General features: G+C 46.8%; 1 protein-coding gene across 1 annotated transcript in view; it reads left to right on the top strand.

Moving 5' to 3' along the window:
* The window catches only part of LOC142309920 (glutathione S-transferase P 2-like), a 77,216-nt gene that overhangs the window by 27,163 nt on the left and 29,761 nt on the right, over positions 1–20,292 (top strand). Inside the window, exon 4 of the mRNA XM_075347387.1 lies at positions 18,293–18,380. Within this exon, the coding sequence (XP_075203502.1) occupies positions 18,293–18,380 (88 nt within the window). The remainder of the gene's footprint in view (positions 1–18,292; positions 18,381–20,292) is intronic.

Genomic DNA, 20,292 nt, shown 5'->3' with positions numbered 1-20,292 from the left:
AAAAACATGTTCAGAAATACAATTATATATATAATATGGGCTGAAAGTGCACACTCCCAGCTGCAATATGAGAGTTTTCACATCCAAATCGGAGAAAGGGTTTAGGAATCATAGCTCTGTAATGCATAGCCTCCTCTTTTTCAAGGGACCAAAAGTAATTGGACAAGGGACTCTAAGGGCTGCAATTAACTCTGAAGGCGTCTCCCTCGCTAATCTGTAATCAATGAAGTAGTTAAAAGGTCTGGGGTTGATTACAGGTGTGTGGTTTTGCATTTGGAAGCTGTTGCTGTGACCAGACAACATGCGGTCTAAGGAACTCTCAATTGAGGTGAAGCAGAACATCCTGAGGCTGAAAAAAAAGAAAAAATCCATCAGAGAGATAGCAGACATGCTTGGAGTAGCAAAATCAACAGTCGGGTACATTCTGAGAAAAAAGGAATTGACTGGTGAGCTTGGGAACTCAAAAAGGCCTGAGCGTCCATGGATGACAACAGTGGTGGATGATCGCCGCATACTTTCTTTGGTGAAGAAGAACCCATTCACAACATCAACTGAAGTCCAGAACACTCTCAGTGAAGTAGGTGTATCTGTCTCTAAGTCAACAGTAAAGAGAAGACTCCATGAAAGTAAATACAAAGGGTTCACATCTAGATGCAAACCATTCATCAATTCCAAAAATAGATAGGCCAGAGTTAAATTTGCTGAAAAACACCTCATGAAGCCAGCTCAGTTCTGGAAAAGTATTCTATGGACAGATGAGACAAAGATCAACCTGTACCAGAATGATGGGAAGAAAAAAGTTTGGATTAGAAAGGGAACGGCACATGATCCAAGGCACACCACATTTTCTGTAAAACATGGTGGAGGCAACGTGATGGCATGGGCATGCACGGCTTTCAATGGCACTGGGTCACTTGTGTTTATTGATGACATAACAGCAGACAAGAGTAGCCGGATGAATTCTGAAGTGTACCGGGATATACTTTCAGCCCAGATTCAGCCAAATGCCGCAAAGTTGATCGGACGGCGCTTCATAGTACAGATGGACAATGACCCCAAGCATACAGCCAAAGCTACCCAGGAGTTCATGAGTGCAAAAAAGGGAACATTCTGCAATGGCCAAGTCAATCACCAGATCTTAACCCAATTGAGCATGCATTTCACTTGCTCAAATCCAGACTTAAGACGGAAAGACCCACAAACAAGCAAGACCTGAAGGCTGCGGCTATAAAGGCCTGGCAAAGCATTAAGAAGGAGGAAACCCAGCGTTTGGTGATGTCCATGGGTTCCAGACTTAAGGCAGTGATTGCCTCCAAAGGATTCGCAACAAAATATTGAAAATAAAAATATTTTGTTTGGGTTTGGTTTATTTGTCCAATTACTTTTGACCTCCTAAAATGTGGAGTGTTTGTAAAGAAATGTGTACAATTCCTACAATTTCTATCAGATATTTTTGTTCAAACCTTCAAATTAAACGTTACAATCTGCACTTGAATTCTGTTGTAGAGGTTTCATTTCAAATCCAATGTGGTGGCATGCAGAGCCCAACTCGCGAAAATTGTGTCACTGTCCAAATATTTCTGGACCTAACTGTATGTGAATGCTAAATTTGGTTTAGGCACACTATGGAAATCAGAAGGGAGAGAGGCATTTGGATTTGGGAGAACGGATTTTGCTAGATTTCATTTTGGGGGGAGTTGTTTCGCTTTTCCATATTTTTGTTTACAGATAACAGACCAGAGATTAAACATATTTTATCTATGGATTGAGTTGAAGTTTTTATTGGGTACATTTAAATAAAATTGTGGATCACATTTATTCTTTATTAATGACGAGATTCAGATGACACCTCCTAGCTCCTAGGGATCCATTCATTAGAATGATGCAGCAGAGTTACTCGGAACTCTAACTGGCCTGTGTTCAATGTTGTCCTTTTCAGAGGTAATCAAAACTGTCGTTGACCACTTTTATGTTGAAAACACAGAGACCGCCAGATGATAGGCCAGAAAGAGTCCAAGGTGACTCCATCTGCCTCATTATACAGAATCTTCCATCAGGGTTACGTCTGAATTAAGTATTTCAGAGAGTTACATGGAAACCCCAGTGTAAGTGCTCAGCGTAAGGCCTGTTTCACACGTCAGTGATTCTGGTACTTTTGTGCTTTTTTTTCTACGTCCCAGAATCACTGACATACGCAGACCCATTATAATCAATGGGTCTGCTCACACATCAGTGATTTTTCACTGAACGTGTCTCAGTGCGGCGTACCCGCGTGTCCGTGATTGCCGCACAGAGACATGTCCACTGTTTTCTGGCATCACTGACGTCCCACGAACCACACAGTGGTGTGGTCCATGAAACACGTGCCAGAAAAAAACGTGCTTCTAAAATAAAAAGCATTTTAACTCACCCGGCTCCAGCAACACTCTGTGCAGCCTGTTCTGCCTGCTGCCCCTGAGCCGGCTCATTACTGTCGCGCATATTCATGATGCACGACACAGCCGACCCGGAAGCAGCTGCTGCGGGGGTCAGTGCCGGCTGGATGCTGCACCGCGGGAGCGATCAGCACCATGGAGAGTGGGAGCGGGCACAGGTGAGTTAATCTCTATGTGCAGTTGTCGGGGGCGGAGAAGGGGACGCTGCGCTCACCCACTGCTCGGGTCTGGCTGCTGCTGCTGCTCGGTGGCTCGAGCGGTGGGCCGGATCCCGGGGACTCGAGCAGCGCTCCTCGCCCGTGAGTGAAAGGGGGGTGGTTTGGTTTAGGGATATTGTCCGTGACGCCACCCACGGTTATGGTGAGGTTGTGACACCACCGCTGCTCTGGACGGAGATCCCGGGAGCGATGACAGGGAGCAGCTTGGATGTTGTTTTTCCCCTCCGTGGGTAGGTGGTTGGATGTCCCAGGGCCCGGTGAAGGGAGGGATGGCAGGCGGGTTACAGGGCCTGGTGAGGTGCAGGGTCGCGGGGGCAGCGCGGTGCCGCACGGCACAGTGGTACTCACTCAGCCAATGATGAACACAAAGTCTCCGGTAAAACAAACGGCTGGATGGACGGGTCCCACAGACGGCTGCGGTGGTTCTTCTCCCGGTAGGTTGGCGGCGCCTGCTTTTCCCTGCACCTGTGTTATGTTCTCGGTTCTGGTGGCTTCCCACCGGTAACCCGCTCCCCAGCTTGGATGGATGCTGAGGGAGCCCCTTTTGCCCGCAGGCTCTGGCCCTGGGAACTGTAGCCTTGGCGGTGACTGTATTTCCCTTCACGGTTTGAGCTGTTGCCTTCAATCGGGTCTTGACTGCTGGGAAACCCCGGAGGTTCCCTTCGCTAACGGACTTGACCAGTTTTACGGCGACTCCAAGCCTGGTCGGGGTCCGTAGGCCCTGCCGAATGGTGCTGGCTTCTCTTCGCTCCCCGATCCGGTACCGGCGGGCCACCGCCCGTCCCCGGTCCTTACGGTTCACGTCAATCTGCCTCGCCTGCAGACGGTCACCACCGTCTGCCAACCTTGCTGTATGTGCCCGGGTCATGCACCCGGACACGGTCAGGCTGCTCCTCTACCACTTCACTCCTCAACTCTCAAAACTGATCTAAAAACTGACTCCTTTTCCCGCCTCTAGGACTGTGAACTCCTCAGTGGGTGGGGCCAACCGCCTGGCTCCACCCCTGGTGTGGACATCAGCCCCTGGAGGAAGGCAACAAGGGTTTTTGTCTGACTTGGGTGTGCCTAGCCGGGGTGTGGGGTGTGTTTGTGTAGTACCTGTGATGTCCTGGCTTGTCCAGGGCGCCACACAATCATGGACCACGGAGAACGGAGCCCGGATTGCACTTAGACAACCCACGTGTGCCATGAATCACGGCACACGGAGGGACATGGGCGTGTTTTACACGTCAGTGAAGAACGTCAGTGTTTTTCACTGACGTGTGAAACGGGCCTAAAGCGCAGGATAAATGTTAGCCTTACTACAATCTTTGGGAGGAAGAATGAGTAAATCAACAGCATCACATACTAAAACCATTTTAGTTTACAAAAAAAAAAAATTTTACATCGCCATTTTTGGAGACCTAATTAGTATGTATTTCTGCCGACAGAGTCATGTGAGGGCTTGTTTTTTTGCCTGATGAGTTAATGTTTTTATTAGTACCATTTTTGGGTACATAATTTTGTTTTATCACTTTCTATGGTTTTTAGGAGGCAGAATGAACATAAAACAACAATCCAGGGATTGCTTTTTGTTTTGTTTTATTATGCCTTTGCCGTCGGGTCAATAGGATTACAGCAATAACAATGTTATGTCTGTTTTTTAGTGTTTCGCAGCTTTCACATAATAAAAAATATTTTATAGAAAAAATAATTTCTTTGAATTGCTATATTCTGAGAGTTATAGCTTTTTTACTTTTCCTGAGCACATAGCTAAGTGAGAGCTTATTTTTTGCAGGACAAGATATTTTTTTCAGTGATATCATGTTTATTTACATGTAACGTTTTGATCACTTTTATACCACTTTTTTTCAGTGGAATGATGGGAAAACATATTTTTTTTGTCACTGATGGCCATAACTACTGTGACAGTTTTATAAAGCGGCTTGTTCTGAAAACACTGACACTAAATATGTGTACTTCTGTTTATTTTTGTTTTTACATAAATATTCTTAGTTATTGGTGCAGTATTTTTTCATTATTTTTTCTGTATTTTGTGATTATTTTTTACAAAAGTTAAAGAAAAAAGTCAAAACCTTTTTTTTTTTTTTGCTTTTTTACCTAGTCCCAAGATGGGACATCACCTTTCCCTGCCCTGATTGCTGATCCAATGTTCTACAGTGATTTAACATTATGGGATATTAGATCAATGACTGGTAAACAGGCAGGAGGCATATCTGGTCGTCACTAGTGATGAGCGAGTACTAAAAAGCTCGGGTGCTCGAAGCTCGGGCCGAGCCTCCCAAGATACTCGTGTACTCGGCCCGAGCAACGAGCCCAATGTTATCCTATGGGAGACCCGAGTATTTTTGTGAAATGACCTCCCGGCAGCATGGAGAAACCCTAAAAATGGCACAAAAGTCTCAGAAGAGTGCTCAAATGACATGGCAACAGCATGGGGAAGACCCCTTGAAGCATTTATCACTCAAAAGTCACAGCTGTGAACAATTTTGTCCGCGTTTTACGCCATTTTTACGGACTCATCAGAAAACCTTCCAAAATGACCCCAAAATGATTTTTCATGGCGGAAATGTTAAGGGCACATACCCAATAGTGAGATAGAGCTGGTGTATGTTACTTTTTGAGATCAATACATGAAAGATTTTACGTGAAAACATTGTGTGGCACTCCGATGTCCCTGAGAAGAGACGTACATGAAGGCCTCTTGAGTCTAATGTGCCCATTTTGAGGAAGTGAGTCTTTGTAGTATTTTCCTTTGCCAGGGCAGTCCTAAATTGTGAGGTTCACCAATGCCCCTGCATACAGACGTGCATGAGGGCCTGTAAACCTGAAGTGCCCATTGTAAGGAAGTGGGTGTATTATAGTATAGCCCTTAGGCAGGGCAGCCAAAAATTGGGAGGCTCCACGTTGTCCCTGGATAGAGACGTGCATGAAGGCCTGTAAACCTGAAGTGCCCATTGGAAGGAAGTGGGTGTATTATAGTATAGCCCTTAGGCAGGGAAGCCAAACATTGGGAGGCTCCACGTTGTCCCTGGATAGAGACGTGCATGAAGGCCTGTAAACCTGAAGTGCCCATTGGAAGGAAGTGGGTGTATTATAGTATAGCCCTTAGGCAGGGCAGCCAAAAATTGGGAGGCTCCACGTTGTCCCTGGATAGAGACGTGCATGAAGGCCTGTAAACCTGAAGTGCCCATTGGAAGGAAGTGGGTGTATTATAGTATAGCCCTTAGGCAGGGCAGCCAAAAATTGAGAGGCTCCACGTTGTCCCTGGATAGAGACCTGTTAGGTTCTTAGTGCCTCCGTGCTTGCATTTAAAAACCGCACGTGTGTGCCTGTTGGTGGCAGCTTTCCGCTGCATTTGTGTGAGTTTTGCAAAAACTTGGATATAACACACAAGTCTAGTGAATACACATCAGCACAGCATTGCAAAATGCGCAAGGGCGTTGTCAACGAACAAGGAAGTGGACGTGATGGTGGTGCAGGCAGACACCGAGGTTGTGTGCAAGCTCTAATTTCGCCACAACAAAGGGCCACATCTAGTCGCTCGCACGTCCTGTCCCAAATTCTTGGGGACCGCAGCAGTACACCGCTCTTGAACCAAGACCAGTGTCAACAGGTTGTTAGTTGGATAGCGGATAATGCTTCCAGTCAGATTGGCACCACCACAAACACTCTGTCTTCCACACGGTCAAGTGTCAGTAGCCGTGATACTGCACCGCACATTTCAGAACCTGATCCTCCTTCCTACCACCAGGCCGAGTACACGTCCACGGACATTACTGATCCCACACTTGGACACTCGGAATAGCTGTTCGTTCACGTTTCCATTCACAAATTCTGGCCTCTCGCCAGCTCCTGTTGAAGTGGGCCATGACGAGATTGTATGTACAGATGCACAAATATTTGAGCAGCCACGTTCTCACGAAGTTGGCAACGTGTCTCAACAAGGGGTGGACGATGATGAGACACAATTGTCAGGAAGTCAGGAGGAGGAGCAGGGTGCGGAAGAGGAAGACGACGTGGTGGATGATCCAGTAACTGACCCAACCTGGCAGGAGGATATGCAGAGCGAGGACAGCAGTGCACAGGGGGAGGGAGGCGTAGCATCCCAACAGGCAGTAAGAAGCAGAGTGGTGGCCCCAGGCAGACGTCAGGCAACTGTTCCCCGGAACAACACGACACAAGGTGCCTGTACAAATGTTAGGTCTTCCCGAGTCTGGCTGTAATACTATTGTATGTATTGAGGATTTCGATTGCGTTAGGGCAATGACAACCAGAGACGAGTTCTTGGTGCAAGACATTTATAATATGCAACCAGCAAATATGTACATAAACGGAACAAAAACACAGTAGAACATAAATACAGGAAATACCTTCCAGGGACTGAGCGAAAGGGAATTCCCGGGACCGCGCACCGGACTCCCCCAGGGAGACCACCAACAGCAAACCCCTATACAGGGACTGTCTGGCAATCACCCCAGAAGCCCTAAATGCGCAGCAGCCGGGACACAAAAGGGCAATAGGTAAGTCCAAAAATGTCTGTACGTGATGTGAGTCCAGAGTGGTATTAAACGGAAGGAACCGGGCAGAAGTTCCGACCAAAGACGGCAAACGGAGTCCAGGTACAGCTAGATGATACCAGATGAAGTCCAGAGTCGGTGTCGGTTGTTTTCCAAGAGGATCCGAATAACAATCAGGAACCAAAAGCAGCAGGGCAGGAGCACACAGGAAGCAGTATACTCAGGCACTGGACTAAGCTTTAGGGGCGGCTTTTAAACAGATGGACAGGAAGTAGGGCAACAGAACAGAAAACTCCATGTTAACAAAGGGCAAGCTCTTTCAAAAGAAAACTGGAAAACCCGGAACTCTGACACTGGCAGTTTTTTAAGTTGGCTCCAGATGATTCTAAAAAGGCCATTTGCAACACCTGCCATGCCAGCATCAGCAGGGGTACCAAAACTAGCAGCCTGACCACCACCAGCATGATCAGGCACATGTCAGCCAAGCACCCGACTTTGTGGGAAGTACAACAGAGTCGAGGAGCAGTGCTTGCTGATGTCACTGCTACGTCTTCGCTGGTTGTGCATGCGAGCCAATCCCCTGTCCATGCTGCCTGCGAACAAGCCTCCTCCACTCCTGCACCTGCAGTTGCCTACGCAGAAAGAACACCATCATCAAGCACGTCCTTGTCCCAGCGCAACGTTCAGTTATCCATTCAGCAAACCTTTGAGCGCAGGCGCAAATACACTGCCAACACCCCACATGCCACAGTTCTAAATGCTAACATTTCGCGACTGCTTGCGCTGGAAATGTTGCCTTTTAGGCTGGTTGAGACAGAAGCATTCCGCGAACTGATGGTGGCAGCTGTCCCACGTTACTCGGTCCACAGACGCCACTATTTCTCCCTGTGTGCCGTCCCCGCATTGCATAACTAACCACGTGTCACAAAACATCACACGTGCCCTGAACAACGCTGTTTCAGCCAAAGTCCACCTAACCACAGACACGTGGACAAGTGCATGTGGGCAAGGACGCTACATCTCGTTGACGTCACACTGGGTTAATATTGTGCAAGCTGGGACCCAGTCTGAGCGAGGGACGGAACACGTCCTTCACACACCAAGTTTTGCAGGCCCTACCTCAGTCAGGGTTTCACACACACTCTACAGCTCCGGAATGTCATGCTCCTCAGCCTCCTCCTCCTCCTGCGCATCCTGATCCACTTTACCCTCCACACCAGTCCCAAGCTGGAAGTGTCGCTGGCGGAGGAGGGGACGGTGCGCTCTCCCACTGCTCGGGTCCGGCTGACGCAGCTCTACGGCTGCTGCTGCTCGTTGGCTCGAGCGATGGCCGGATCCCGGGGACTCGAGCGGCGCTACTCGCCCGTGAGTGAAAAGGGGTGGTTTGGGTTTTGGGGATATTGTCCGTGACGCCACCCACGGTTGTGGTGATTGTGTGGACACCACCGCTGCTCTGGACGGGGATCCCGGGAGCCTGTGACAGGGAGCAGCTTTGTTGTTATTTCTCCCCTCCGTGGGTAGGGGGGTTGGTTGTCCCGGGGCCTGGTGATGGGGTAGAGATGGATGACAGGCGGGTTGCGGGGCCTGATGAAGTGCATGGTCGCAGGGGCAGCGCTGTGCCGCACGGCACGGAGGTACTCACTCAGCCCAATGATGATGACACAGTTCAGGGTAAAACAAGTGGCTGGATGGACGGGTCACTCGGACGGCTGCGGTTGTTCCTCCCTGCAGGTTAGTGATGACTGTCTCTCCCTGCACCTAAGTTAAGTGTTGGTAGTGATGGTTTCCCAACGGTAACCCGCTCCCTGACCTGGATATGGGCCGGAGGAGCCCCTTTTGCCCACAGGCGCTGGCCCTGGGAGACGGTTGCCCTTGGCGGTGGCTGTGTCTCCCCTTCACGGTTGTACGGTTGCCTTCTATCTGGACTTGGCTGTTTGGAAACCCTGAGGTCCCCTTCAATAACGGATTTGGCAAATTCACGGCGACACCAAGCCTTGCCGGGATCCGAAAGTCCTCTGCCAATGGTGCTGGCTTCTCTTTGTATACCGGTCCGGTACGGCCGGGTCACCACCCGTCCACGGTCCTTACGGCAGACTCCAATCGGCCTCCACTGCAGACGGTCACCACATCCTGCCAACCTTGCTGTCCTGTCCGGGCCACACACCCGGACCAACTTCAGGCTCTTTGCTGTCACTTTTCTCCTCTCTACTACTTTCCTCCTTCCACTTCCTTAGCTTAACTCTCACTGCCTGTGTTTTCCCTCCTCCTCGGTGGGTGGAGACCAACCGCCTGGCTCCACACCCTGGTGTGGACAACAGCCCCTGGGGAAGGCAACAAGGATTTTGTGTTTTGACTATGATATGCCTGCAGGGAGTGTGGGGTGTTTAAGTGTTGTGCCCTGTGGCCCCTGGCTTGTCCAGGGCGACACAGAAGCACTGCAGCACTGCCTCGGCGAAGCGGCAACAGGCAGTGCTGAAGCTAATCTGCATAGGTGACAAACCCCACAATGCAGAAGAGGTGTGGACAGCTCTGAAACAGCAGGCAGATCACTGGCTCACAACTCTGAACCTAAAGCCAGGAAAGGTCGTGTGTGACAATGGCCGGAACCTGGTGGCGGCTTTGAGGCGAGGCCAGCTGACACATGTTCCATGCGTGGCCCATGTGCTCAACCTCGAGGTTCAGCGGTTTCTAAAGTCATACTCAGAGCTGTCTGATCTGCTGGTAAAAGTTCGCCGCCTGTCTGCACATTTTCGAAAGTCACCTACTGCTTCAGCCGGCCTTGCCGGCTTAAGACGCCGTTTGCATCTTCCGGCACACAGACTGGTGTGTGATGTCCCCACGCGTTGGAATTCAACTCTGCACATGTTGGTCAGGATATGTGAGCAGAAGAGGGCAGTTGTTGAGTACCTGCATCACCTAAGCCGTCGGGAAATGGGTCAAACTCCACACATAACACCTGAGGAGTGGAGATGGATGTCCGACCTATGCACCATCCGCCAAAACTTTGAGGACTACAACAAGATGGTGAGCGGCGATGACGACATTATTAGCGTCACCATACCGCTTCTCTGCCTTCTAAAATGGTCTCTGCTCAGAAAACAAACATGATGCATTGCAGGCGGAGCGCGATGAGTTTCAGCAAGAAACAGTAGTGGGTGTGGGTGATGAATGATAACACACAGCCCAGCCTCGTCTCATCACAACGTGCAGTGGAGGACTATGACGAGGAGGAGGATGAAGACATGGAGCAACTCTCTGGCCAAATTGAGGATATGACATGCAGTCATATCCTCGGTTCAGCGTGGCTGGCCAGAGGACAGGGTAGATGATGAGGAGGAGGAGGACAGCATGTTCAGTCATCGTGTTGGTCAGGATACTGAAGTGATGGCTGTTAAGAGTCTGGCACACATGGCTGACTTTATGGTAAGCTGCCTGTCTCGTGACCCTCGCGTTAAGAACATCTTGGCCGACAATCATTACTGGTTGGTAACACTGTTAGACCCACGCTAAAAGGAGAACTTTATGTCTCTTATTCCCGAGGCGGAGAGGTCAGGCAAAATGCAGCAGTTCCAGAAGGCCATAGTCACGGAAGTAGGCAAAGCATTCCCCTCACAAAACGCTAGCGGCATAGGTCATGAATCAGTGGACAACCGAGGCGTACAGCCGAGAGAGGCACAAGTCCAATCCGCCAGAGGTAGGGGAACAGTCTTTAAGATGTGTGACAGTTTTCTCAGCCCCTCACGTACCACAGCCCCTGAGGTGCGGGGTAGTGCCACAAGAAATCCTAAGTTTGCCCAGATGCTGAAGGAGTACCTTGCAGATCGAACAACTGTACTCCGACATTCCTCTGTGCCTTACAATTATTGGGTATCCAAGCTGGACACGTGGCATGAATTGGCTCTCTACGCCTTGGAAGGCCTGGCCTGCCCTGCTGCTAGCGTTTTGTCAGAGCGTGTTTTTAGTGCCGCAGGTGGAATCATTACAGATAAACGCACCCGCCTGTCAACTGAAAATGCTGACAAGCTGACTCTGATCAAGATGAACAAGGGTTGGATTGGGCCAGACTTCACCACACCACCAGCAAATGAGAGCGGAATTTAAAGTTTGCCATGTACCTCCACTCACCCATGGGTACACACTTCTGGACTTTGGATAATCGCTGGACTGCTCCTCCTTCTCCTCATGCGCCACCATGATGATGACCGTTACAAATTGCAATACTTAGGCCTTTGTTTCAGGTATACCCCCAGTGGTAAATTTTTTCGCCCATTCTTTGCAGAATGGACATTACAACGACAGGAGACCCGCTCCTTTGCAATGGGAACAATGTTTTGAGGCCCTCATGCACGTCTCTACCCAGGGACAACGTGGAGCCTCCCAATTTTTGGCTGCCCTGCCTAAGGGCTATACTACAATAGACCCACTTCCTTCCAATGGGCACTTCAGGTTTACAGGCCCTCATGCACGTCTCTATCCAGGGACAACGTGGAGCCTGACGCTGCCACCGACTGCCACACACGTGCTGTTTTTAAATGCAAGCACGGACGCAATAAGAACCTAACTGGTTTTTAGGAGCGACAATTACTGAGAAGTCTGACACTATCAGACACTGCTGACTGACGTGTATTATACACTAGACTTGTGCGTTATATAATAGTTTGTGCAAAACGCGCACCTGTACGCTGCCACCGACTGCCACACACGTGCTGTTTTTAAATGCAAGCACGGACGCAATAAGAACCTAACTGGTTTTTAGGAGCGACAATTACTGAGAAGTCTGACACTATCAGACACTGCTGACTGACGTGTATTATACACTAGACTTGTGCGTTATATAATAGTTTGTGCAAAACGCGCACCTGTACGCTGCCACCGACTGCCACACACGTGCTGTTTTTAAATGCAAGCACGGACGCAATAAGAACCTAACTGGTTTTTAGGAGCGACAATTACTGAGAAGTCTGACACTATCAGACACTGCTGACTGACGTGTATTATACACTAGACTTGTGCGTTATATAATAGTTTGTGCAGAACGCGCACCTGTACGCTGCCACCGACTGCCACACACGTGCTGTTTTTAAATGCAAGCACGGACGCAATAAGAACCTAACTGGTTTTTAGGAGCGACAATTACTGAGAAGTCTGACACTATCAGACACTGCTGACTGACGTGTATTATACACTAGACTTGTGCGTTATATAATAGTTTGTGCAAAACGCGCACCTGTACGCTGCCACCGACTGCCACACACGTGCTGTTTTTAAATGCAAGCACGGACGCAATAAGAACCTAACTGGTTTTTAGGAGCGACAATTACTGAGAAGTCTGACACTATCAGACACTGCTGACTGACGTGTATTATACACTAGACTTGTGCGTTATATAATAGTTTGTGCAAAACGCGCACCTGTACGCTGCCACCGACTGCCACACACGTGCTGTTTTTAAATGCAAGCACGGACGCAATAAGAACCTAACTGGTTTTTAGGAGCGACAATTACTGAGAAGTCTGACACTATCAGACACTGCTGACTGACGTGTATTATACACTAGACTTGTGCGTTATATAATAGTTTGTGCAAAACGCGCACCTGTACGCTGCCACCGACTGCCACACACGTGCTGTTTTTAAATGCAAGCACGGACGCAATAAGAACCTAACTGGTTTTTAGGAGCGACAATTACTGAGAAGTCTGACACTATCAGACACTGCTGACTGACGTGTATTATACACTAGACTTGTGCGTTATATAATAGTTTGTGCAAAACGCGCACCTGTACGCTGCCACCGACTGCCACACACGTGCTGTTTTTAAATGCAAGCACGGACGCAATAAGAACCTAACTGGTTTTTAGGAGCGACAATTACTGAGAAGTCTGACACTATCAGACACTGCTGACTGACGTGTATTATACACTAGACTTGTGCGTTATATAATAGTTTGTGCAAAACGCGCACCTGTACGCTGCCACCGACTGCCACACACGTGCTGTTTTTAAATGCAAGCACGGACGCAATAAGAACCTAACTGGTTTTTAGGAGCGACAATTACTGAGAAGTCTGACACTATCAGACACTGCTGACTGACGTGTATTATACACTAGACTTGTGCGTTATATAATAGTTTGTGCAAAACGCGCACCTGTACGCTGCCACCGACTGCCACACACGTGCTGTTTTTAAATGCAAGCACGGACGCAATAAGAACCTAACTGGTTTTTAGGAGCGACAATTACTGAGAAGTCTGACACTATCTGGACTGTTTTACACTGTGTACACCAGCCCCAGATATGATGAAGGCTGGTATACGGTCACCACTAGGAATGGCTATATACCCTGCCTGCCTGCCTGTATACTGGTACAATAGTCCTGACAAGGACTCTTCTGGTCACTAGCCTGTATTCCGACCTGGCTATACCCTGCCTGTATATAGCAACAATAGTCCTGAGAAGGACTCTGCTACTGTACTCCGACCTGGCTATACCCTGCCTGCCTGTATACAACTAGAATAGTCCTGAGAAGGACTTCTGGTCACACTGTTTGCAGCCCTGCTCCGGAACTAACTATAAAGGGCCGCAAAGCTTTCCCTGAATCAGCGACACTCTCCCTACACTCACTGTCAGAATAGCTGTGAGCAGAGCACAGCGCGCCGGCCTATATAAAGGCTCGGTGACGCTGTGCAGGCCGGCCAATCACTGCAATTCCACAACTAACAGGGCTGTGGCATTGCAGTGGTCTGCCAGCCAATCCCTGCATGAGGGCTGGCTCTCAAAAGAGCGCCAACATGCAGAAATGAAGACCACGAGTAAAGCACGAGTATCGCGAGATTACTCGGTCCCCGCCGAGCAGCCCGAGTACAGTGATACTCGTGCGAGTACCGAGTAGTGACAAGCATGCTCGCTCATCACTAGTCGTCACCTCACAGGTTCCTGTTTCTGGGTGACCCCCGTGGTCATTGTTTGGCCTGGGATCACCATAGAGCTCATAGACACCACATCATCGTAATGACGTTGTGCCGATCGAAGCAGAAAGGGAGCCCCCGTCTCACTACAAGCAGATTGATGCTACTGTCACTATTGACAGCGGCATCAGAGCAGTTAAAGGCCCGCAATCAGTGCTAACAGCAATCATGGACATTACAGCAGGTTGTCAACTATAATACGTAGCTGACACCCGCTGATTATTTCTCTGGCGCTGCACGTGAGCCGTGTGGGAATGCACCTCCTGTGGTGCTGTACATGTACAGCAGATGTCATGAAAGGGTTGAGGAATAGTAAAGAAGTTTTTTTTGTTTATGATTTGTGCCTGTTTCATTTGATGCTGCATCTCATAATACCTCTGACTTTGCAGAGGGGACGAAGTCTATTCATATTGGTCTTGCTTCTACCGTATCTATTCCTATAAATTGTAAGTCGAAGAGGGGTATAGTGCTCATCCCCTTTGTCTGTCAGTTTTCTTTGTTATGTATGTAATATGTACAGTATGTAACCCTTCTCAAATGTACTGCACCACCAGGGATATATCATTGACACAAAACTGCTGACCCCTCTCACAATAGAACATAAGTGAATTTTACATTATGCAGCTTCAGCCTATGCCCCCTGACTTCTGCTTGTGAAATGTCTCTCTTTGCATGTCTCTAGCTGTGTGAAGTTAAATATTAAAAAAAGCATTGATTCAGCGTGAGTCAGGGAATCTTAGAACTCGTTCCCTGGATTCACCTACTGTGTATGTGGTGTATGTATGCGTTATATATATATATATATATATATATATATATATATATATATATATATACATACAGTGGGTGCAGAAAGTATTCAGACCCATTTACATTTTTCACTCATTTTTCACTCTTTGTTTCATTGCAGTCATTTGGTAAATTCAAAAAAGTTCATTTTTCCTCATTAATGTACACTCTGCACCCCATCTTGACAGAGAAAAAACAGAAATGTAGAATTTTTTGCAAATTTTTTAAACAAGAAAAACTGAAAAATCACATGGTCACAAGTATTCAGACCCATGCTCAGTATTGAGTAGAAGCATTCTTTTGAGCTAGTCTAGCCATGAGTCTTCTTGGGAATGATGCAACAAGTTTTTCACACCTGGATTTGGGGATCCTCTGCCATTCTTCCTTGCAGATCCTCTCCAGTTCCGTCAGGTTGGATGGTGAGCGTTGGTGTACAGCCATTTTCAGGTCTCTCCAGAGATGCTCAATTGGGCTTAGGTCAGGACTCTGGCTGGGCCAGTCAAGAATGGTCCCCGAGTTGTTCTGAAGCCACTACTTTGTTATTTTAGCTGTGTGGTTATGATCATTGTCTTGTTGGAAGGTGAACCTTTGGCCAAGTCTGAGGTCCACAGCACTCTAGAAGAGGTTTTCTTCCAGGATATCTCTGTACTTAGCTGCATTCATCTTTCCTTCAATTGCAACCAGTCATCCTGTCCCTGCAGCTGAAAAAAAAAACATAGCATGATGCTGCAACCACCATGTTTCACTGTTGGGATTGTATTGGGCAGGTGATGAGCAGTGTCTGTTTTTCTCCACACATACCCCTTAGAATTATCACCAAAAAGTTCTATCTTCGTCTCATCAGACCAGAGAATCTTAGTTCTCATAGTCTGGGAATCCTTCATGTGTTTTTTTTTTTGCAAACTCTATGAGGGCTTTCATATATCTTGCACTGAGGAGAGGCTTCCGTCGGGCCACTTTGCCATAAAGGCCCGACTGGTGGAGGGTTGCAGTGATAGTTGACTTTGTGGAACTTTCTCCAATCTCCCTACTGCATCTCTGAAGCTCAGTCACAGTGAACTTGGGGTTCTTCTTTACCTCTCTCACCAAGGCTCTTCTCCCACGATTGCTCAGGTTGGCTGGATGGCTAGGTCTAGGAAGAGTTCTGGTGGTCCCTGGTGGTTCTTCCATTTAAGGATTATGGAGGCCACTGTGCTCTTAGGAACCTTGAGTAATGCAGAAATTCTTTTGTAACCTTGGTCAGATAGGTGCCTTGCCACAATTCTGTCTCTGAGCTCCTTGGGCAGTTCTTTGACCTCATGATTCTAATTTGGTCTGACATGCACTGTGAGGTCTTATATAGACAGGTGTGTGCCTTTCCAAATTGTCTCTCCAGTAAAGGTGACAAACTCTAGCGCAGCGCCACCTATTGGAAGTAGCGATCCTAAAAGTCACAAGTGGATTTTTAACAATCCTTTGCAATATGACTCAGGATATATGCCAGATCAGAATCCCAATTTGCAGACACGGTGTTTCGGGGTGCTTGCCCCTCGTCAGTGCAAAGTAGGGGGTGTCTGATCTGGCTCATGAGAAAGCTACTTTCCAAACAAAGTCCTATCAGTTTAATTAAACACAGCTGGACTCCAATGAAGGACTAGAACCATCTCAAGGAGGATCAGAAGGAAGTGGACAGCATATGACTTAAATATGAGCGTCTGAGCAAAGGGTCCGAATACTTAAGACCATGTGATATTTCAGTTTTTCTTGTTTAATAAACTTGCAAACATTTCTACATTTGTTTTTTCTTTGTCAAGATGGGGTGCAGAGTGTACATTAATGAGAAAAAAATGAACTTTTTTCAATTTACCAAATGGCTGCAATGAAACAAAGAGTGAAAAATTTAAAGGGGTCTGAATACTTTCCATACGCACTGTATATAAAAATATATATAGCAAGATAGCACCCAGCTACAATATGAATGGCAGGTATCTACCACAGAGGTGGAGTTAACCTGGAGGTCCATGCTTTTCTTACAGTATTCATCAGGCAAGGTTCACGGGTGGCTGGAGAGTTGGGTGGGGCTGGCCATCCGCATATCTCGCCCATGTGTGTGTGACATGTTTTAATTAGATTGTTTTTCACATGGCAGAGAAAGACTGCAGCCAGTACAGAGAGTACTGGCCTGTGAGAAGGAGCCTCTGCTAGAGGTATGCGAGCTGACAGGAGTCGGCATGAGGAAGCTGCCAGGCTTCCATGAAGAAATGTCATGGAGAGGAGTGTGAATGCTGACCAAGGTCAGTGAGTGGTGGGAGACAGCTCCACTAGAGTTTGCCTGGTGAGTGGCATCCGAACCTGAGCAGGTGTACCGCAAGAGTAAGTGGTAAAAAGGTGGAATATCGGTCTAAGTAAGGACTGTTTGAAAACCGTGTGTGTATGTCCCTTTAAGCCAGAAGGGGCTCTGTTTTATGTTGCTGAAGTGCAGTATATGTTATGTCATATGAAAATATATATAAATATATATATATATATACTGTATATCTAATATATGAAGCTGAATATGTGTGTGTGTGTGTGTGTGTGTGTGTGTGTGTGTGTGTGTGTGTGTGTCCGGGATTGGCATCTGCACCGTCGCAGCTACAGCCACAAAATTTTTACAATAACGAAATTTTGCACAGACACCTCATGTGACCCAGGGAACGTCGTAGACTATGTTTTGACAGGAACATTTAACCCTGCGCTTTACAGTTACTCTCCAAAAAGCATGCCTCCATTAAAGTAAATGGAGCCTGGAACTACAGGTTATTAGTAGGAGCTGTGATTGGTTGCTATAGGAACAAAAGTCATTCATAGTTTAAGAAGCTTATATGTGAGGTAATAAGATGTCGGTGCGGAGACGGATAGAGAGAGACAGAGAGAGAGACAGACAGGGAAAGAGACAGAGAGATAGAGACAGACAGGGAAAGAGACAGACAGAGACAAACGGGGAAAGAGACAGACATAGACAGACCTGGAAAGAGACAGACCTGGAAAGAGACAGATGGAGCACATTAATTGGACAATTTAGTTAAATCTGTGTGGAATATCTGTGGTGTTGAAATATATGTTGTAAAATGCTTCTATTAGCTTAGTTTTTGCCTTTTAATAATTACATTTCTATCTATTTGTTTTGTGTTTTTTGTGTGCAGAATAAATTTTTGTTAATACATTCTATTTTGTTAACAACAGTTATTAACCCGGGCGAAGCCGAGTAGTACAGCTAGTATATATATATTATATTTATATTAGCAAAAAAAAAAAAAATACAAAGTGTAAATGTCACTATCATATATTGGCAACTTTGTTTCATGACACACATCCTATGTCTTTGTCTGTGGATTGTTCTTAGGTCTTTGGTCAGCTTCCTCGTTTTCAAGATGGAGACTTTGAGCTGTATCAGAGTTGCACCATCCTGCGATACCTGGCCCGCAAATATGGTGAGACTCCATTATTACATTTAAAATTATCCAGAATTCCACACCTTATATTATTCTGTGGGACTGTACGGTATTTCCTTTGAAATGTGCTTACGATTAGCGTTATAAAAAGATGTTTTAGGATAACTAACAAAAGATGAGCAAAAAGAATTGTTGTGCAATTTTATAAAATTGACTGGACCTGGTGAATTTCAACCAACACTTTACAATAAGGTTTGTGAAAATTGCAAAAAGAATGTCCGTTTATGTTTTACAAGCTGCAGAAGATTATATCGGCCACAGAATGCTCATATTCGCTCAGGCAAGATCTCCCCCATAATGCCTTGTAGCTATAACATCACATGGTATACTGCAGCCAATCAGGAAGTACTATCACACCCTGTATAAAAACTGAGGCAGAGAATGCAGCGGTCATTTTATGGTGAATTACCATTGTGAGATGATATGAAAACTTACAGCTGAGCAATAGAGACATTAAAAGAAAGACCTAAAACATTGGGCAACTACTACAGCACTGCAGAAGATGAGTGTAACAATCTGTCAATAAGCGTATAACTCGGATGAGTGCTATCCAATGTTTTATCGCATAGCACTCATTCCATGGGGCAGTGCCGACCAGCGATTTTTTTGCTTGAAAATATAAGACTACACTCGGATGTTCTCTGTTTGCAGGGCTATGCGGCGCCCATTAAACAGTTTGCAAGGCTATTTAGGGGTCATTATACTGTTTGAAGGGCTATGTGGAGCCATCATACTATTTTGAGGGCTTTGTGGGGGCCATTATACTATTTTGATGGTTATTTGGGGATATTATACAATTTACAGGGCTGTTTGGGGGCCATCATACAGTTTGCAGGGCTATGTGGAGGCCATTATACAGTTTGCAGGGATAAGTCTGTGTCATTATACAGTTTACAGGGTTATGTGGGGGCTACCATACTATTTGGAGGTCTGTGTAGGGTCCATTACATAGTCTGAATGGCTATGTGGGGACTACTAAATAGTTTGCAGGGGTTTGTGTGGCCATTTTACTATTTGGAGGGCTATGTTGGGTCCATTACACAGTTCGGAATGCTATCCTGGGACTATCATACTATTTGAAAGGCTGTATAAGAGCCATAATACTATTTGGAGGTCTATGTGGGGCCTAATATACAGTTTGAAGATCTATGTGGGGGCCATTATACCATTTGTAATGCTATGTAACTTGTGTAAGTACCATTTTACAGTTCGGAGGGATATGCAGGTGCCATGGTTGGAGAGCTACGTGTGTAACATTTTTCAGTTTTCAGCGCTATTTGGAGGTCATCATACAGTTTGTGGGGGGCTATTATACAGTTTGCAAGGCTAAGTGATGGCCATTTTACAGTTTGCACGGCTAAATGATGGCCATTATGCTGTTTGGAGGGCTATGTGGGAGCCATTATTGTCACAAGGAGATTTTTGCTAGCTTCGTTGAATGTCATGGTGGTGTCAGGTCCTGTTCAGATTGCAGATTCTGACTTTCCATGTGAGAGATTATCTGGTGTCTGGGAGCAACACAACAACCTGCTATTTACTGATTCATAAGCAGGCTAGTAACATTTAATCTCTGCTAGGCTGCTTGTTTTCTGTCTTTGATAACCTGTTGTGAGGATGCCTATCACATCTGCTCCCTGCCTGTATATACTGTCTGGGTCCTTCCTCCTATGCCAGCTATAGTTTATCTTAGTTGGTCTGGTGTGGTGTCCTGGTGCTTGTAGCTCTTGTTGCTTTGTGCGGTTGTGGAATTTACCCCATTTGTCTTTTGTAGTCTCCTTTCTGCTCTTATTTTCATCCTGAATCTTATTTGTCCTGCCCTGTGTGTGTGTGTACTATGTCAGAGTTTTGGTTTTCCCTTGTCTGTCTCTATTTGTGTTTAACATCACACGGC

This window comes from Anomaloglossus baeobatrachus, chromosome 5 (genome assembly GCF_048569485.1).
Source record: "Anomaloglossus baeobatrachus isolate aAnoBae1 chromosome 5, aAnoBae1.hap1, whole genome shotgun sequence".
NCBI lineage: Eukaryota > Metazoa > Chordata > Amphibia > Anura > Aromobatidae > Anomaloglossus > Anomaloglossus baeobatrachus.
The sequence above is the reverse complement of the archived record's forward strand: the minus strand, read 5'-3'. Positions and strand labels throughout refer to the sequence as shown.